The following is a 19,485-nucleotide window of genomic DNA, read 5'->3' as shown; positions in this document are numbered from 1 at the left end:
TAGTCCTCCTCCATGGCCTCCCCAAACTCCTCCCAACCTCGAGTTTTTGCCTCTGTGACCGCACGAGCCGCGGCACGCTTGGCCCGCCGGTACTCATCGGCTGCCTCAGGAGTCCCACGAGCCAACAAAGCTCTATAGGACTCCTTCTTCAGCTTGACGGCATCCCTTACTTCCGGTGTCCACCACCGGGTTCCGGGATTGACGCTGCGACAAGCACCGCAGACCTTACGACCACAGCTGGAGATGGAGGTGGAGAACATGGCCCACTCGGAGTCCATGTCTCCAACCTCCCCCGGGATCAGGGAGAAGTTCTCCCGGAGGTGGGAGTTGAAGACCCCCCTGACAGAAGGCTCTGCCAGACATTCCCAGCAGACCCTCACAATGCGCTTGGGCCTGCCAGGTGTGTCTGGCTTCCTCCTCTGCCAGCGGATCCAACTCACCACCAGGTGGTGATCGGTTGACAGCTCAGCCCCTCTCTTCACTCGAGTGTCCAAGACACGCGGCCGGAGATCAGATGACACGACAACAAAGTCGATCATCGACCTCCAACCTAGGGTGTCCTGGTGGCACTGATGGACACCCTTGTGCTCGAACATGGTGTTTGTTATGGCCAAACTGTGCCTAGCACAGAAGTCCAATAACAAAACACCGCTCGGGTTCAGATCAGGGAGGCCGTTCTTCCCAATCGCGCCACTCCAGGTGTCACTGTCATTACCCACATGGGCGTTGAAGTCCCCCAGGAGAGCAATGGAGTCCCCGGACTCCAAGAAGGTCGGGTAGTCTGCACTGCTGTTTGGCCCGTAGGCTGACATAACAGTGAGAGACCTGTCCCCGACCCGAAGGCGCAGGGACGCGACCCTCTCGTTCACCGGGGTGAACCCCAACACGAAGCCGCCTCTCCCCGTAGGCAACGCCAGAGAAATGGAGAGTCCAGCCCCTCTCAAGGAGTTGGGTTCCAGAGCCCAAGCTGTGCATGGAGGCAAGGCCGACTATATCTAGTCGGTAACGCTCAACCTCCTGCACAAGCTCAGGCTCCTTTTCCCCCAGCGAGGTGACATTCCATGTCCCCAGAGCCAGTCTCCATGTCCAGAGATCCGGTCGTAGAGGTTCCCGCCTTCGACCGCTGCCCAGATCTCCATGCACCAGCCCCTTAGGGATCCTCTTGCGGGTGGTGGGTCCACATGAGGACGGCCCCACGTCACTCCTTCGGGCTGAGCCCACGGGGCCCGGCCACCAGGCGCTCGCTGTCGAGCACCCACCCCAGGCCCCCCTTGATTTTACTCTTTTCATACAAGGGGCTTTCATTTCCCCACAAAACATTTTAATTGCACTCCTCAAAATAATAGGAAAACAATGCAATTATAATTTCATTGTTTTGTTAAAAAAAAAAAAAAAAAAAAAAAAAAAAAAATTACAATACTTTTGTCTCTACTGGGCATTTATAAATAAACATGTTCATTAATGTGGGGCCTCTAAACATTTTTATTTCATTTATATTCAGTAAAAATGTGTATATAGTGATTTATTGGGCATTTTGGTAAATTTAAATACTTATAATTTTTAAATATGATCTTATTTATAAATTATTAATGGAATTTAAAGTGCGGGGATTGTAAAAGTCATAACTTAGTTAAAAATATAAAATAATGCATAGGCAGCCCATAAAAGGTTAAATACTGTTGGCTATAAACTGTCATCTGAAACCAAGCGACATGATGCAATACAGTATCAATAGCGGCAAAATATAAACTATAATAAAGTAAAGCCACGCAGATAATAAGGTGTTAGATTTAATTAGAACTTTTACAGTTACAGTCTTTCAATCATTGTGACACTAAATAACACTTGAATGATCAACTATTTAAACACAGATTGCCATTATAACACTGCTATAGCCTGCGTACTTAAATACTGCATGCTCTCTCTGCATGTGCTATAGTCTGTGTACTTAAATACTGCACGCTCTCTGTGTGTACTATACTCGAGCTAAACAGTGTACACTGTTATCATAGACCAAGACCAAAGACACAAAAGGGCAAAACAGCACACAGGAATCACAAAAAATCCCTGAAATTTTGCAAACATTTTCAGATTAAAATGTGGGAAACACACAAACATGTGATGTTTGTGTGTTTGAAGGACCTAGACCTGGATGATGTGCAACTTAAACTTCTATCTTAAAAAAAAGAAGAAATATTTTTGTTTATCGTAGAGAAAAATTTGGTATGCACACCCTTTATGTGAACCTGAGCAAAAAATCTATGGGGACCACACCCTAACTCTGATGTTAAGGCGGCCATTTTGGAATCCAATTATACAGATGTCCTAAATCTAGCACTCTACAGAGGACTAACACAGGACTTTCAATGCAGAGAAGACCAAGGAGATGGTGGTGGACTTCCGCAGACGCCACTCTACTGCCCCCTCAGTGAATATCCAGGGAAGGGACATTGAGAGAGTGGACTCATACAAGTACCTGGGTGTTCATCTGAACAACAAACTGGACTGGAGCAGGCTCTATCTCCTGAGGAGACTCAGGTCTTTTGGAGTGAGAGGGCCACTCCTGAAGACCTTCTATGACTCAGCCATGGCATCAGCCATCCTGTACGGTGTGGTCTGCTGGAACAGCAGCATCACAGAGAGGGAGCGGAAGAAGCTGGACAAGGTCATCAAGAAGTCCAGCTCTGTCCTGGGCTGTCCTCTGGACTCAGTGCAGGAGGTGGGGGACAGGAGGGTCCTGGCTAAGGTCATTTCTATGTTGGGCCACGAGTCTCACCCCCTGCAGGACACTCTGTCTGCCCTGGAGAGCAGCTTCAGTGACAGACTGATTCACCCTTGCTGTGTGAAGGAGAGGTTTCGTAGGTCTTTCCTTCCTGCTGCTGTCAGACTGTACAATGAACACTGTTAACGCTGAACATGTGTCATTCGACCACACCTATGTGCAATACTCAAGTCACTTTACGAAGATGTTATATTAGAGTCTATTTTTAGTTTATTTTTAAGTCTATTTTTTTAAATTATTTTTAGCTATTTATCCATTATCTTGTTTTATTGCCTGTACCATTTTCCTTCTGTTCTTTAACTGTGGGGTGCAATACTGGAATTTCCCCACTGTGGGACTAATAAAGGCATATCTTATCTTATCTTATTTTATCTTACTTTAACAAATTTGTAGGATTTTTATCCAATCTGAGGCAGCATCATAAGGACATATCTGGGGTCAAAAGTTGTTAGAAGAATTTACATAAGTGTCAGGCTGTGGTCTTAATTAAGCGGGCATTTTGAAAGTAACTTTTGCAAATGTTGTCGGATTCAGACAAACCCAATGTAGCATCTGTGTATTTTGATGAGCAAAATAATGTATGAATTAAAATTCTATCTTTAAAAATGGCTCTCCAGTGCCCCCTGCAAAGTTACAATGGGCCGTAAACATTTATCTCCAACATGACAGTGGAAATATTGAATCAAACAAACAAGCTAACGTTGATATGCAGCTCTACCACTGTGGCGGGCCCTTCTGCAGTGGCAAAGGTTGCGAGGGCCCTTTATCACTGCTTGTAGTTTTAATAAGATATTTAAGATTTGGAAAATCGTGAGCTTTGCTATTGAGTATAAGAGGTTAAAAACTGAGGCTAGAAGAGCAATTGACAAGGCTAGGAAGGAAAGCTGTGCAAATTAGGAGAATGTGTTTTGAAGCTTTACAAGAACCATTACAGAAAGTGACAACTCAAATTTCTTGGAGTCGCTTTGAGCAGATGTTGACTGATAAAGAAGATATTGGCAAAATGGTTAGTAAATGTAATGACATGGTTTACCAGGCCATGTTATGTTAAGATTTGTCTCACAGTACTGCATATCATTCAGATGCAATGTCTGCGTTACATATGCCAGATGTGTTCCAAGCGAAAACATTCAGGCTCTGCACAGGAGTGTTTCGTACTACATTGATTCCCGCACTTTTGGTTGAAGCTGGGGAGACCCCATTTAGCCTGGGATGTACTAGATTGGCCCTTAACTACTGTATTTAGCTGAAAGGAAATAAAACAGCTCTTCCATAAGCATCCCTGATTGCAGACTGCAGGGAGTTTGCAGGAGAAGAAAGTAGAAATTGAATTTCTTGGGGTGTATCAAAGGATCATTAGGAGAGCTTGAACAGGAGGGAGTAGAAATGGTGCGCTCTACATGTTGGAACCTCTGTTACTTTGTCCAGTGGTGGATGTTGACCTGTCAATTAAAAAGCAATAAATGATAATTCTGCAGTTAACTACTCAGTTTTTGTGGAGGAGTATCTGCTGAAGAAATGGAACAGCTTCATCCAAGTCTATACAGATGGGTGAAGACATCTATGTGAGGCTATGTGTATTCACAGCAGAGCTTGTTGGGTTATTGTGGGCGTTGTTGTGGGTGGAGCCAAGTGGAGAACAGAAGGTGATTGCCAGACTCCATGTCGGCTTAAATAGTGCTGGAAAGAGGAGGAGGAGAAGGAGCAAGGCCTGATATAATGTGTGAAATTTTAATGGTGATGCAAAGATTAGAGCAACAGGGATGCAGCGCGGTATTTGACTGGGTATCTGCTCATGTGGGGCTGAAAGAGAGTCTGAGGGTCCAAGTCTAGGTAATGAACTTGTTCTGAGAAAGTGGCAGGAGAAATGAGATGGTGAGAAAAAAGGGAGGCACTACCATAGATTACAGAATAATGTCAGAAAGGATAGGTGAGTATGGAGAACAGAGAGAACAGGTTATTCTCACTACGCTGAGGCTTGGGCACTGTGGGCTGGCAAAGAGCCTGGCCCAAATAGGGAAGCACTTAGACAGTTGTGCTCACTGTAATAAAGACGAGTCAGTTGCTTCAATAGAGAATACGCTGAAGCCAGGAAAAAGCTCCTTATAGAAATATTAAGCCTCGGTCTACCATCATTGTCTTTGAGAACTTTGTTAAATTCAGATACATGTCAAAGGGAAATTGCTATTGCATTGCTGTGTGTTGTGGCTGCCGCTAGGCTCGGCCTTAAAATCTAACTGTACCTTATGCACATTATGTAATTCTTAAGGTAATCGAAGGAGGGCAGCAATATGTGGCTAGTCTGCTGGAAGTGAAGAAGTATTTTTCCTCCAATCTCTGCCTACTTTTTTGTTCCTAGTCAACCTTGATAATCCACTTGTCATGGAAATAAGACTCCTTTTGCAGGCTCTGATGAATGTTGAAGCAAACACAAAGAGTTTATTTCTTGCAAGAAATAGGTCCGACAGCATCTCCCCTTATGTCAGACCCTGAATGCTGGAAAGCACCCAGTTTATATAGTTTGAGATGACCAGAGGACATACATTTCAAAGTAAGCATGTGACACTCCCATTGAGGGGTGGTCAGTCCAGCTCCTGGAGACATTCAGGAGCCAGTTCTCCTCAGGAGGTAACATTTGGAGTAGAGACAATACAAGGTGTGAAGTAGCATGTGGAGTAGAAACAATACGAGATGTGAACACTTCAGGGGAGGGAGTGTGGTACTTCTGTTGAGGTGTGGTCAGACCAGCTCCTGAAGACATTCATGAGCTGGGTCCCCTCAGGGGGTCAATAGGGAGGAATTGAAAGCCGACTGTATGGTCTGGTTGCATCTACTTTCACTTGCATTACAACACATCTTAACAAGTCTAGCCACCAAAAGGGAACAAAAGGGTTGACGTGAGAAAGGTTTTTCTAACACTGTCTTTGACGACCAAACCAAATGAGTTTTAGTTACGAGACCATGTGATTTCTAAAAGGTAAAATAATGACACAATATTTTAATTTCCATTACACACTGCAACAAAGGATAGCTCTTAATATTAATGTGCCTGATAGAACAATACTGTCAGTATTAAGTGTTACCTAAAGTGATAGGACTCCTTTCTTTTGAAAGAGCTGATCAAAAGACTGGTTCTTTTTTTTTTAAGTGAACTTAAAGACAGTTTTTTTTTTTTTTTTTTTTTTTTTTTCTTACTGGGTATTAAAAAGCACTGGTCATCAAAGTGTAAATAGCCCCACTTAAATCTTAACTATGATCAGATATAGCCACTGTCACTAAGACTGGTCATCCTCTGGGTGGTTAAAACCCTTCATGACCTGCCATAGTCCACCTGGGCATTATTTTACATTTTTCATGCTATAGTGTAATTTTTAGGACTAGTAACTTATGTTATACATTTATGCACTTAATATCGCATCAGTATTTTTACAAATAAACATATTTACGGTTTAAATGAACTAAAATGTCTAATAAATAACAAAAAAATGAAAAACGTACAATAGAGACAAAAGTATTGAAATATGTATAATGCATTACTGCTGTGCTCACTGTCAGATCTTTATGTAACAAGTCATTTTTAATTAATGATTGTATCTCTTCTTTAATCTTGATTTTATATTTGAACCGAAACATGGCTAGACAAAAACACAGGTAATGCAGTGCAATGAAGGTTGATATGGTTAAAGATAAGCAAAAAGTGCCATGGACTGGTTGAAAACGCAGCAGTCCTGTACTCATAGATGACTATCCATTTGTCTTGGGCTCTTTATTCTCTGGACCAGTGGTTCTCAAATAGTGGGGCGTGCCCTCCTGGGGGGAGATGCCAGGGGGGGCGCGTATGACACTGTAGTACTGTAGGTAGCGCGTACGCAGCACAGCAAACAGCAGGAGAGAGCGAACAGATCGTGACACAGAGCAGTGAACAAGAGACACTTTTGCTAAAGAGACACTATGGAAAACATTTTAACAGGGATGAAAAGAAAGGCGGAGATAGACGGAGGTAATGAGACGTACGAAAGTCACTGAAAAGTAAGACAAGAAAGTATGGAGCGCTTGGCTTCACCGTGACTCCGGTGGGACACGAGGACAGACCGGTGTCTGCTGTGGCAGCGGACAGTATGAAGCCAAATAAGTTAAGGCGCCACCTCATTACACCTCAGTCACGCTGATAAGATGCTGGAGTTTTTTCAGCTAAACGTTCCGAATATTGCCAATAATCATCCCGCTTTGTGAATGTCACTTAAGTAAACCAACAAGCACTGTTAGCATCATATAAGGTGGCATACTAAATTGCTAAATTGCTTGTTTTAATTAGATATTTATTTAATTTGAATGTATTATTTTGATATTTATTTAATTTAAATAAATATTGGGGGCGCAAAATGTTTTCTTCTTCATAGGGGGGTATGATAGAAAATAATTGAGAAGCACTGCTCTAGACTGAGGCACTTCTATTGTAAATAGTCTAATATCATGTTATTGTGTTCTCATGTTGTGTGTTTATGTCTGACATAACAAGGAAGAAGTATTTTTCGGACATTATTGGAAATTGCAGTAACAACTCTCGTGTCCTGTTTGCAGTTAACAGATTAACAAACCCTCCAGCTCCGGTGTCATTTGAACTAATTTCCACATCTAAGTGCACTGAGTTTGCCGCATTCTTTAGAGACAAGGTTCAGAGCATTAAAATGCCATCAATTCCACAACGCAAATAACACCCCTACTGCCACCTGGAGCCGACTCACGGTGCACTTGTTACTGAGAAAACTGTCCAAGAGATTGTCACCACTCTGACTTCATCTACATGCTGCCTAGATATGTTACCCGCTAACTTTCTAAAGTCTGTGCTCAACAGTTTTCTGTCACCACTCGTTTGCATAGTTAATGTGTCACATCAATCTGAAGCATTCCCAAGAGCTTTGAAAACTGTGGTTATCAAGCCTCTTCTAAAGAAGAGCAGTCTTGATGCCACAATACCGACCAATGTCAAATCTGCCGATTTTTAGGCAAAGTCCTCGAAAAAGTAGTTTACTAACAGCTTATTAACTTTCTCCAAATGAATAACTCCTTCTTCAGTCAGGTTTTAGACCCCACCATAGCACTTATCAAGGTGATGAATGACATCCGCCTGAACACTGATACAGGCAAAGTCTTGATCCTGTTAGATCTGAGTGCTGCCTTTGACACTGTGGATCATGGGATCATCTTACAGAGACTAGGGGACTGGGTGGGCATCTCTGATATGGCACTAAACTGTTTCAAGTCTTATCTAGAAAACAGGGAGTTCATTATTGAAATTGGAAAATGTGTCTCAGATAAAATGTCCCTGACCTGTGGGGTGCCCCAGGGATCAATCCTGGGACCCCTCTCACTCAATATATACATGCTGCCGTTAGGCCAGTTAATACGCAACAATAATGTGTCCTACCACAACTCTGCAGATGACACTCAGATCTATGTCTCACTGGCAGCAGGTGAATATGGACCAGTGAATTCACTTTGCCACTGCATCCAACAGATCAGTGTGTGGATGCAAAATAACTTTCTCCAACTAAGCTCAGACAAGACTCAAGTCATAGTCTTTGGCCAACAGAAACATAGAGAAAGTGTTGGCTGTCATTTCCAGTCTCTCTCTGTAAAACAGTTGATGCCTATTTTCTGAAAAATGCAGCTGATTTTGTAAACCAACCCCTGACATACATTTTTAACTTAACCGCGAGCACTACGGAAATTGGCATTTGTCACTCCATTGTTCAAAGGTGGCGATCCAAAAATTCTAAATAATTATAGACCTTTTTGCAAACTCTGTATTCTATAAAAAAAACTTTGGAATCTCTGGTGAATGAACAGTTAACAGAATATTTACACTCTAAAAATATTTTATCTAAATTTCAGTCAGGATTTAGGATTTAACTGCAACTCTGAAGGTAATAAATTACATCTCAACAGGTTTAGACAACAAACAACACTGTACCTCACTATTCATTGATTTGTCAAAAGCATTGACTGTCTGCTACAGCTGTTGGATGGATTTGCAACTATCTCAAATAGATCTCAGTGTACTAAATCAGATAATATGTGCTGTGAGACTCTCTCTCTGACAAAAGGAGTGCCGCAAGGGCCAAGATCTCATTGATATAAATGATCATTTCTATGCTGATGATATTGTTTTTTCCAAAACTCTTGCCACCAGTGTTGTTACATTGCAAAATGCTTTTAATATAGTTCAGCACACTTTTTTTTTTTACAATTAGACCTCTCTTTAAATGCAGGCAAGACCAAACTAATGCTATTCACAGTAATTCTCAGAACATTCCTTCTGTTGTTCCTCTTCAGGGGACAAAAATAGAAGCAATTGATGATAGTCTTTCTTTTAAAGCACACGTTGAACAACTTAAAAAGCTAAGACTGAAAATTGTCTTTTATTTTAGAAACAAGTTATGTTTCTCTTTTAATGCAAAGAAGAGACTTGTTGCAGCAACGTTTTTACTCATTTTAGATTATGGAGATGTTATCTATATGAATGCCCCAACCCAAGAACTAAAATTGCTGGACTCTGTTTACCATGCTTCTCTGCGATTTATCACAAACTGTAAGCCTCGGACACACCACTGTGAAGTGTACACACGTGTTGTTGGGCAGCACTGGACACTCGCAGGCTAAGTCACTGGTACATGTTCATTTATAAAGGGATTATGGGTCTGCTCTCTCCATATCTAAGCACGTATATTCAACATAAAACAGATGGACATTATGCTCTGCGATCACAAAACTACATGCGTCTTTCTGTCCCAAGTGTCCGCACAGAGACTGGTAAAGTGGCATTTCAATATTCTGCGCCTTCAGCATGGAATCATTTACAAAAAGTCTTGAAATTATAAGAACTGACTTCAATAGTTCAGTTTAAATCTATGTTGAAAGGTTTAGAAATTAAGTCTATGATTTGTAATTGCTTTTAAGAATCCATTTTATGATGTGTTGAAATGTGTGTGTGATGTAATGTAACTGTGCTGCTGTCTTGGCCAGGACTCCCTTGAAAAAGCGATTAGTAATCTCAATGGGACTTTCCTGGTTTAATAAAGATTAAATAAAAAAAATAAAAAAAAAAAAAAAAACTTCAAATCAGGCTAGAAGTAATAATGGACTCAAACTTGAACTTTAACAGCCACGTCAAATCAATCACATCTGCAGCTTTTTGCCATCTAAAAAACATAGCAAAAATCAAAGTTATACTGTCAAACCAGACTTGCAGAGACTTGCATTTTCCATGCATTTGTCTCCAGTAGGTTGTAGTAGTAGTTGCTAGTAGTAGACTATTGTAACGGCCTGCTCACTGGCCTCTCCAAACAAGCATTAAGACAGCTGCAGTACATTGAGAATACTGCTTCTCAGAAAGTACCAAGAAGTACAAGCATATAAATCCTGTGCTCAGATCTCTGCACTGGCTCCTGTGGCTCAGAGAATAGACTTTAAAGCAGCTCTGCGTGTGTATGTCTCTCCATGGCCTAGCACCAAAGTACAACTCCCACATGTTAGTGCCATATGAACCATCTCATATTCTGAGGACTTCAGGGACTGGCCTCCTGCTGGTGCCCAGAGTCAGGACTAAACATGGGGAATTAGCATTTCAGTTTTATGCAGCTAAAACCTGGAACAGTCTTCCTGAAGATCTACTTTGATAATGTTTAAATTCAGACTCAAAACAGTTCTTTTTAGCTGTGCATATGACTGAAAGTTTTTTATTCTGCACTTTTCTTCTTTAATGTTAACCTATTAACGTTCCGACAGCCCGCTCCCGGGCCACCATCCCTACTTCACAACTTTACAGCAATGTACATATACTTCTGCGTCACCCACACAAATAGTCTACACATCAAATGAAAGCTAGAATTGTAAGAGGTTAATCTTATTATGATTATTTGTGATTACTTATGTTTCAATTTGTTGTATTGTGATTTTAATGTATTTTTAATTCTGTAAAGCAACAATTACCTGGTGTACAAATTGTGCTATGTAAATATGTAAACTTGCCTTGCCTTGCCATTATGATTATAAAGAGATTTTAATTGTTGTTTTCATTGTTTTCCTATTTTAACGTGTCTGTCTGCCTTTTTTACATTTTTGGGGGTGATCAAAATTAGGTGACCAAAAACGCGGCTGAATTTGGTCATGAATGTGTGCTTTTTAAATATAATTTTGTCTGTGCAAAAAATAATTATTGAGCATGTTTATTCCTGTTTTCTGTAAGTTGATAAAGGCACTGCAGTCACTAACACTAGCATTTCTCTGTGCAGATATCCACTCTTGAGTCAGAGTTGATGCAGCTAATGAAGCAGAACGGTCTGCAGGTTAACAATAACAACAGTAACATGTCAGAGAGGCAGGTGGCACAGAGCAGCCCGAGACCACAACCCTCAGGTTTGTGCAGTGTACTGCTACTTCATAAAGTATGAACCATCTTGTCAATATAAGAACTCATTCACAATGCATTTCAATTTGAGAAGGAATTCATTTTAAAGTAGATTTTTTGAGTGACACCTACTATATATGCATTACATATTTTTCAAATTACTACATTTTTTTTGGTTGTATAAATATTTGGGCCACGGCAGTTAACCAAGTAACTGGTGAGTGTCTTCTACTTTTTATTCTTCTTCGAATTATTATTCTTATTCTTACTAGGGCCAAGCTAAGGACAATGTCCCAGAAGGGACTAATTAAAACTGCATCCGGAGCCCAGAAAATGGCGAAAATCAAGTAGCAAACAAGAATGGACATGCGATGAATCAATATAAAAAATTTGAACACAATGAGCTCTAATCTGGGATCAGAAGTTGTTAAACACTACACTGAAACAAACACCTATCTGTTTACAGTTTCTGTTTATGAGCTCTATTGAACTAGACTGTAAAGTGTAAACTATGCCTCAGTCATATTTTGAATAACTGTTCAGGTCCCTAATGGGTGATCTCACATCTGTTATCATACTGGCTATCACTGTTGTTTTCCTTGGTTTGATTTAGGTCTGAGGATAGAGGAAAATAGATGATGTTTAAGGCCCACATTACTGTTCAATGATGAATTGTCTTTCCAAACAAAAATTGCTTCTTTAACTCCCCTCTCAAACCATTTATTTCGCTTGCTAAGATTTGTACATCACTATCTTCAAAACGAGTGGTTAGTGTCTTTGAGATGGAGATGCATAGCAGACTGGGGTCCTGAGCTGGGAACTGAGCTGAGGTACATTCTCTTATGGAGTGGCTGTTTACTTTCTCTAGTGTAACACTCACTGCACTCTTCACTACACTGAATGGAGTAGACCCCATTGTGTCATTTATGGCTAACCAGTTTCTGTCTTTAAGTGTTTGAAATAGACCGTGATTTCATGTGACATGAAAATCCTTTGAAGTTTTTCAGACACACCAGCTGTGTAGGAAATAGTTACATGTTTTCTCATAGATTCAGGTTATCTGATTTCCTGTTTTTTAGTTCTCTTAGATCTATTGCTATCCACAAGCTGAGAGGGGTTTCTGCGTGTGTTGTTCTTTTTTCACCTTTCTCTCTATGTAGGAACCACTTGAGCCTTGTGTTGTAATGTTCAAATAACTGAGTTTGTTGTGCAGTGGATGGTGTGAATCAAACAGCAGGTATTGGTCAGTGTGTGTGGGCTTCCTGAAGACTTCTACCTGGAGTCCCCAGTCCTCTGCTATAGTCTCGGTGACTCCAGATAGAAGCAACTCCAGGTAGAAGCCCACACACACCAACCAATATCTGGCTGTAGTTATCGCCTTCCTTGAGACAGGTATAATGCAGTGTCCAACAGCACTCTGACCAGAAGAAGTTACTTTGATAAGCAGCAAAATCTTCACTCAAATTATACAGATGTAAAAGTCCTTGTAACTTTCGCAAACATCATCAGACTCAGGCAAACTCAATGTAGTGTTTGTGTATTTTGATGATGTGGATATAATGATGTATGAATTACATTTCTGTCATTCAAAATGGCCCTCTAGCGACCCCTGCAAGTTTGTTGTATACTGAATTTGGCACACACACCCTATATGTTATTCTGAACACAAAAAAAAACAATGAAGATCTGCAGCTATATTTGCATAGCAATGCCTTATATGTCTGAAATTCAAGAAAAATACAGATGTTTTTTGTAATCCAATTAAATTTGGTAGATGCATTTTTATGTGACCTTGAGCAAATACCTCTTATGTGAAGGCAGCCATTCTGAATCAAAATATGCTGATGGCCTAAATCTATCTCTCATACACAGAACAAACTCGTTCTAGCATTTTTATCCGACAGACTCCAAACTGAGGTAGCATCATCGGGATATATCTGGGATCAAAAGTTATTTAATTAATCAATATAACTAATAATTAAATAATTTACATAAGGTGTGGTCATAATGAGCTCTTAACGAAGCAGCCATTTTGAAAGCATAAAAATCCATGTCACTTTTGCAAACATTGTCGGATTCAGACAAACCCAGTGTCTGAGTATTTTGATGAGCTGGAAAAACTTAAGTGTGTATTAAAATTATTTCTTTAAAAATGGCTCTCCAGCGCCTCCTGCAATGTCACAATGGGACATAAACATTTATGCCCAACACTGGAAATATTACATGTCAAACTAAGGTTGATTGCCACTCTCCCAACGTGGCATACCCCTCCACGGTTGCAAGGTTGCAAGGGCCCTTTATCACTGCTTGCAGTTTTAATTAACATTATGATTATTAGGCACCAAAACAAAATAAAAAGACAATTTTTTTTATCCTAAATATAATTATTTTTGAAATTAGTCCTATGCCCTTAAATAAAATTAGGAAAGAGTATTGTGTTTCACAGTCACCTCTATTTATCTAAACTTCACAGTAATTGCGGTGCTGACCAATAGTTTATTTCTATTTTTTTTTTTTTTATCTGATTTTAGAGATGGAGGGCTCGCCTGTTCAGAGATGGCTGTGCAAAAGGGTCAGAGACAGCATCAGCTCTACAGAGGGAGAGGTCAGTGGGTGTGCCTGTATATTATATATGCACACACAGACACGCACACACACACACACACACACCCCCACACACACACACACGCACACACACACCCCCACACACACACACAGACAGACAGTAGGAAAAAAGAGAAACCTCAAGGAGAACCAGAGTAAAGGTTTGAACCACTCCCATAGACATGTGACCAGGATGAAAGCAAGGCTGAGCCAGGCCTAAATCAGGATTAAACCAGGACTAAACCAGGTATGCCGGGTTGCCCACATACGCGAGAGACACGAGTTCTTTAGACTGATGTTACTGTTTATTTTCCACAGTCCACACCATAGAACTGGCAACATAAATATAATATAAAACGTGGCTCACATTAGATACAGCACACACAAATTAAATAAAAACATATTAAAAAAATACCTACCAATTTGGCCTGTTAGTGGTACAAACAGGTGAACTGAAAACCTTTATTTTCTTTCGTGTTTTTCTTACTTGTCATAAATAATGCTATTGGGCAGGACTTCGCACTAGCGCAAAGAAAAAACTGACCCAGAAACAGGAAGTAGTTTTATGACCTTAAACTAGACTTTAAACATTTACAATACTGCTACAAATAAATATTATCAACATTATGATCTCATAAATAATTAATAAATAAAGGAAAATTGAATATGAAATGCACAAAGGAAAATGAGCCAAGCAAACTAGGTATTATAAAACGTAACAGCACCATCTACTGGTCAAAAGTGAACTGCAACGGGTATAATTAACCATTACACTCCCACCATCACATTACTAGCAGTATGTGATCTTAAATAGAAATGAACTCAACATGAACTTAGCATGAATTAATTTTTATCTTGTTCAGTGTCCTTGGGTGTTTTGAAAGGCGGTTATAAATACAATGCATTATTATTATTATTATTATTATTATTATTATTATTATTATTATTATTAATAATAATAATAATAATAATAATAATAATAATAATAATAATGATAATAATAATAATAATAATAATAATAATAATAATAATAATAATAATAATAACAAACTTTCTATATTGCTCAGCTTCAAGTAAAATAACAATCTTATGAATTGGTCTTTCTAAAACAGTCTTGGTTACACTTGTCCCTTTCTTGGCTTAAGTAGAGTCACTAAGAAGAAGCTTCACTTTTCTGACTTTGCCGTCAGCTCCTGGGGTGACTTCTACGACTGGCAAGTTTCCATTGGTTTCTCGGAACACAATTGTCTTGTAGTAGAACGGTGTCATCTATCTTGGTGTTTCTCCTGGTCTTGTTCCACTTACTTCTCTGTTGTAGATTTAACAGATATTCTTTTCTCCATCTGATCCAAAATATATTTGACAAATATTGCACACTTTTCCATCTTTTCTGCAGATAGAGATCTTCTTTGACAAAGTTTCCAGTGGTATGATCACTGAGGATTTCATTGTCAGAATGTGATTGGGTGTCAGTGGCTCTGGTCCTACAGGGTCGTTGATACACTCAGTTAGTGGTCGACTATTCACTATGGCTATGGTTTCATACATGAAGGTTCCCAATGATGAAATGTCCAGTCTTGAGGCTGATTCGTCAAGAATGGTTCTCAAAACCTTTCTTACAATCAAAATTTGTCTCGCCGAGACACCTCCCATGTGACTGGAAGAAGGTGGGTTGAAGATGAAAATTATACCCAGCTCCTTTACTTTCTCTTTAGTAACTTGTGCCAAGTTCTTCGTACCAACAAAATTAGTGCCTTGATCACAATGCAGTTGACTGACATTGCCACATATAGAGATGAAGCAATGGAGTGCATTGAGGAAACAATCTGTGCTGAGATCATCCAAGACTTCAATATGAATAGCTCTGGAGCACATGCATGTATACAAGAGTCCATATCTCTTAATCTCTTTCCTTCCAGACATCTTTTGTTCTTGACCACTCTTCCTGTACTTTCTGCATTTGACACATTTGTATATGAATGATAACACTTCCTTACTGCAGCTGACAATCCAAATGCCATTGGTGCGTATTTCATTGCCTGTAATCCCTCGTCCTTGATGATGAATCTTTTCATGAAAGTGGCTGATGAGTAGACGTGATGCATGATGTTCTTTTGGATGTATGGCTGGATGTGAGTGATGCTCTTGTCAGTCTTCCTTCCACCCTCAGGATATTGTGGTTATCAAGGAATGGGCTTAGCAGATGAAGCTTGGAGTGAGAAATTTTGACTTCTTCCCTTTCTTTTAAGGACTTGATTTCCTCACTGAATTCTTCCCTTTGAACAGGGCATATTATGAACTCCTCCGCTTGTTTTCTTTCTTCCAGCGTACAACTTTTGTTGGACATTTCCTCTGGGTCGCTTTAATCTTGCTATTGCTTTAACAAGTCTATTCCAGTCAGAAAACCTTTGCAGACGATTTCTAATACAACTTTCTTCTCTGGCTTTAACTGTGAAAACTTGTGCGACTTTGACTTCTGGATCTTCAGAGCAGATCTCTTTCACCTTCACATCTTCCTTTGGCAACTGCTTTTGCCATAGGAAACTTGGTCCTGTGAACCCATTGGACTCCACGTGATGCATGATCAGCGGGATTTTGTTCAGAGGCAACATATTGCCATTGACTTGGCTCTGTGCTTGCTCTGATTCACTGTATTGTGTTGGAAATAAATACATGGAATCGTCTTGCGTCATTGTTAAGGTAACCAAGGACCAAGGACTTTGGAATCGGTCCAGTAGTATTCTTGTAGATCTTGAACTTCCAACTCTCTTTTCAAGAAGCTTGCAGTTCTGACAGCAACCACTGCAGCTGAGAGCTCTTGGGATAGTTGTCAACGTTGTGGGAGCAACTCTGGCCTTACCCATTACTAGGGTGAACTCCAGTTCTCCTGACTTGGACACAGTTCTGAGGTATGAGCACACACCATAGCCAGACGCACTAGTATCGGAAAAATTGTGTAGCTCATAATAATGGACTTGCTTGACGGTTGATAGGACATAACAGCGTGGTATCTTCATGTTGGACAGGTCCTTGCTGAACCGCCAATGTACTTTCTCAAGAAGAAAAGCTTCTCTTGTATTGGCAGATTTTTGCGGTCTTCTAATGAAAAGGACAGCTTCCAATCATTATACTGCAGTGGATCACCTGTGAAGACTGCAGGCTCGGGGATTGGGACTCTGTTAACAGTTATAGCTTCATCGAATGCTTTCAACAGGCCAGCTGTTTGAGCCACAGAAGAGCTTGGGGGGGCTTGTAGGAGCTGTAGATTTAGAGGAAACAAATGGTTTAGAATGCACATTTGGAAAACTTGGTGTTTACTTGTGGGAGCAAGACTGGAGGCTTGTCTTCAGTTCCACTTCCTTTCTCTTTTTCTCCAACTTTGCTTTTATTGTTCTGCTTTCTGTTAGAAACTGTGCTCTTTTCTTTCATCCATCCATCCATCCATTTTCTTCCGCTTATCCGGGGCCGGGTCGCGGGGGCAGCAGTCTAAGCAGGGACTCCCAGACTTCCCTCACCCCGGACACGTCCTCCAGCTCCTCCGGTGGGACCCCAAGGCGTTCCCAGGCCAGCCGAGAGACATAGTCCCTCCAGCGTGTCCTGGGTCTTCCCCGGGGCCTCCTCCCGGTGGGACATGCCCAGAACACCTCCCTAGGGAGGCGTCCAGGAGGCATCCTGAGCAGATGCCCGAGCCACCTCAGCTGGTTCCTCTCAATGTGTAGGAGCAGTGGCTCTACTCCGAGCACCTCCTGTGTGACCGAGCTCCTCACCCTATCCCTAAGGGTGCGCCCGGCCACTCTGCGGAGGAAGCCCATTTCAGCCGCTTGTATCCGCGATCTTGTCCTTTCGGTCATTACCCAGAGCTCATGACCATAGGTGAGGGTAGGAACGTAGATTGACCGGTAAATCGAGAGCTTCGCCTTCCGGCTCAGCTCCTTCTTTACCACAACGGACCGATACAGCGACCGCATCACTGCAGATCCGCCTGTCAATCTCCCGCTCCATCCTTCCCTCACTCGTGAACAAGACCCCGAGATACTTGAACTCCTCCACTTGGGGCAGAGACTCACCACCCACCCGGAGAGAGCAAACCACCTTTTTCTGGTCGAGAACCATGGCCTCGGATTTGGAGGAGCTGATTCTCATCCCAGCCGCTTCACACTCGGCTGCAAACTGCCCCAGTGCCTGCTGCAGGTCCTGGCTCGAAGAAGCCATCAGGACAACATCATCTGCAAACAGCAGAGATGAAATCCTGTGGTTCCCAAACCAGGCCCCCTCCGGCCCCTGGCTGCGCCTAGAAATTCTGTCCATAAATATAATGAACAGAACCGGTGACAAAGGGCAGCCCTGGCGGAGTCCAACATGCACGGGGAACAGGTCTGACTTACTGCCGGCAATGCGAACTTAGCTCCTGCTCCGGTCATACAGGGACCGGACAGCCCTTAGCAAAGAGCCCCGGACCCCATACTCCCAGAGCACCCCCCAAAGGACACCACGAGGGACACGGTCGAATGCCTTCTCCAGATCCACAAAACACATGTGGACTGGTTGGGTATACTCCCATGAGCCCTTGAGGACCCGATGGAGAGTATAGAGCTGGTCCAGTGTTCCACGACCAGGACGAAAACCACACTGTTCCTCCTGAATCCGAGGTTCGACTATCAGTCGGATTCTCCTCTCAGTACCCTGGAATAGACCTTACCGGGAAGGCTGAGGAGTGTGATTCCCCTGTAATTGGAACACACCCTCCGGTCCCCCTTCTTATACAGAGGGACCACCACCCCGGTCTGCCATTCCACAGGTACTGTCCCCGACCGCCACGCGATGTTGCAGAGACGTGTCAGCCAAGACAGCCCCACAACATCCAGAGACTTGAGGTACTCAGGACGGATCTCGTCCACCCCCGGAGCCTTGCCACCGAGGAGCTTGCCAACCACCTCAGTGACTTCAGCCAGGGTGATGGACGAGTCCGCCTCTGGGTCCCCAGTTTCTGCTTCCTCCTCGGAAGATGTGACAGTGGGACTGAGGAGATCCTCAAAGTATTCTTCCACCGCCCGACAACGTCCCCAGTCGAAGTCAGCAGCTCTCCACCCGCACTGCAAACAGTGTTGGTGAAGCACTGATTCCCCCTCCTGAGGCGTCGGACGGTTTGCCAGAATCTCTTTGAGGCCGTCCGATAGTCCTCCTCCATGGCCTCCCCGAACTCCTCCCAACCCCGAGTTTTTGCCTCTGTGACTGCCCGAGCCGCGGCACGCTTGGTCCGCCGGTACTCATCAGCTGCCTCAGGAGTCCCACGAGCCAACAAGGCTCGATAGGACTCCTTCTTCAGCTTGACGGCATCCCTTACTTCCGGTGTCCACCACCGGGTTCGGGGATTGCTGCCGCGACAAGCACCACAGACCTTACGACCACAGCTACGAGCAGCCGCATCAACAATAGAGGTGGAGAACATGGCCCACTTGGAGTCCATGTCTCCGACCTCCCCCGGGATCAGGGAGAAGCTCTCCCGGAGGTGGGAGTTGAAGACCCCCCTGACAGAGGGCTCCGCCAGACGTTCCCAGCAGACCCTCACAATGCGCTTGGGCCTGCCAGGTCCGTCCAGCTTCCTCCTCCGCCAGCGGATCCAACTCACCACCAGGTGGTGATCAGTTGACAGCTCAGCCCCTCTCTTCACCCGAGTGTCCAAGACACG

At 42.5% G+C, this 19,485-nt stretch overlaps 1 protein-coding gene across 1 annotated transcript in view; it reads left to right on the top strand.

The window, feature by feature from the left end:
* Window positions 1-19,485, top strand: part of ppp1r9a (protein phosphatase 1, regulatory subunit 9A) — a 137,465-nt gene that overhangs the window by 92,265 nt on the left and 25,715 nt on the right. Inside the window, exons 11-12 of the mRNA XM_055225249.1 lie at window positions 11,077-11,200; window positions 13,724-13,797. Coding sequence (XP_055081224.1) covers window positions 11,077-11,200; window positions 13,724-13,797 — 198 coding nt within the window. The remainder of the gene's footprint in view (window positions 1-11,076; window positions 11,201-13,723; window positions 13,798-19,485) is intronic.

Source organism: Periophthalmus magnuspinnatus, chromosome 11 (assembly GCF_009829125.3).
Source record: "Periophthalmus magnuspinnatus isolate fPerMag1 chromosome 11, fPerMag1.2.pri, whole genome shotgun sequence".
NCBI classification, from domain to species: Eukaryota; Metazoa; Chordata; class Actinopteri; order Gobiiformes; family Gobiidae; genus Periophthalmus; species Periophthalmus magnuspinnatus.
This window is presented reverse-complemented; position numbering and strand designations above follow the sequence as displayed.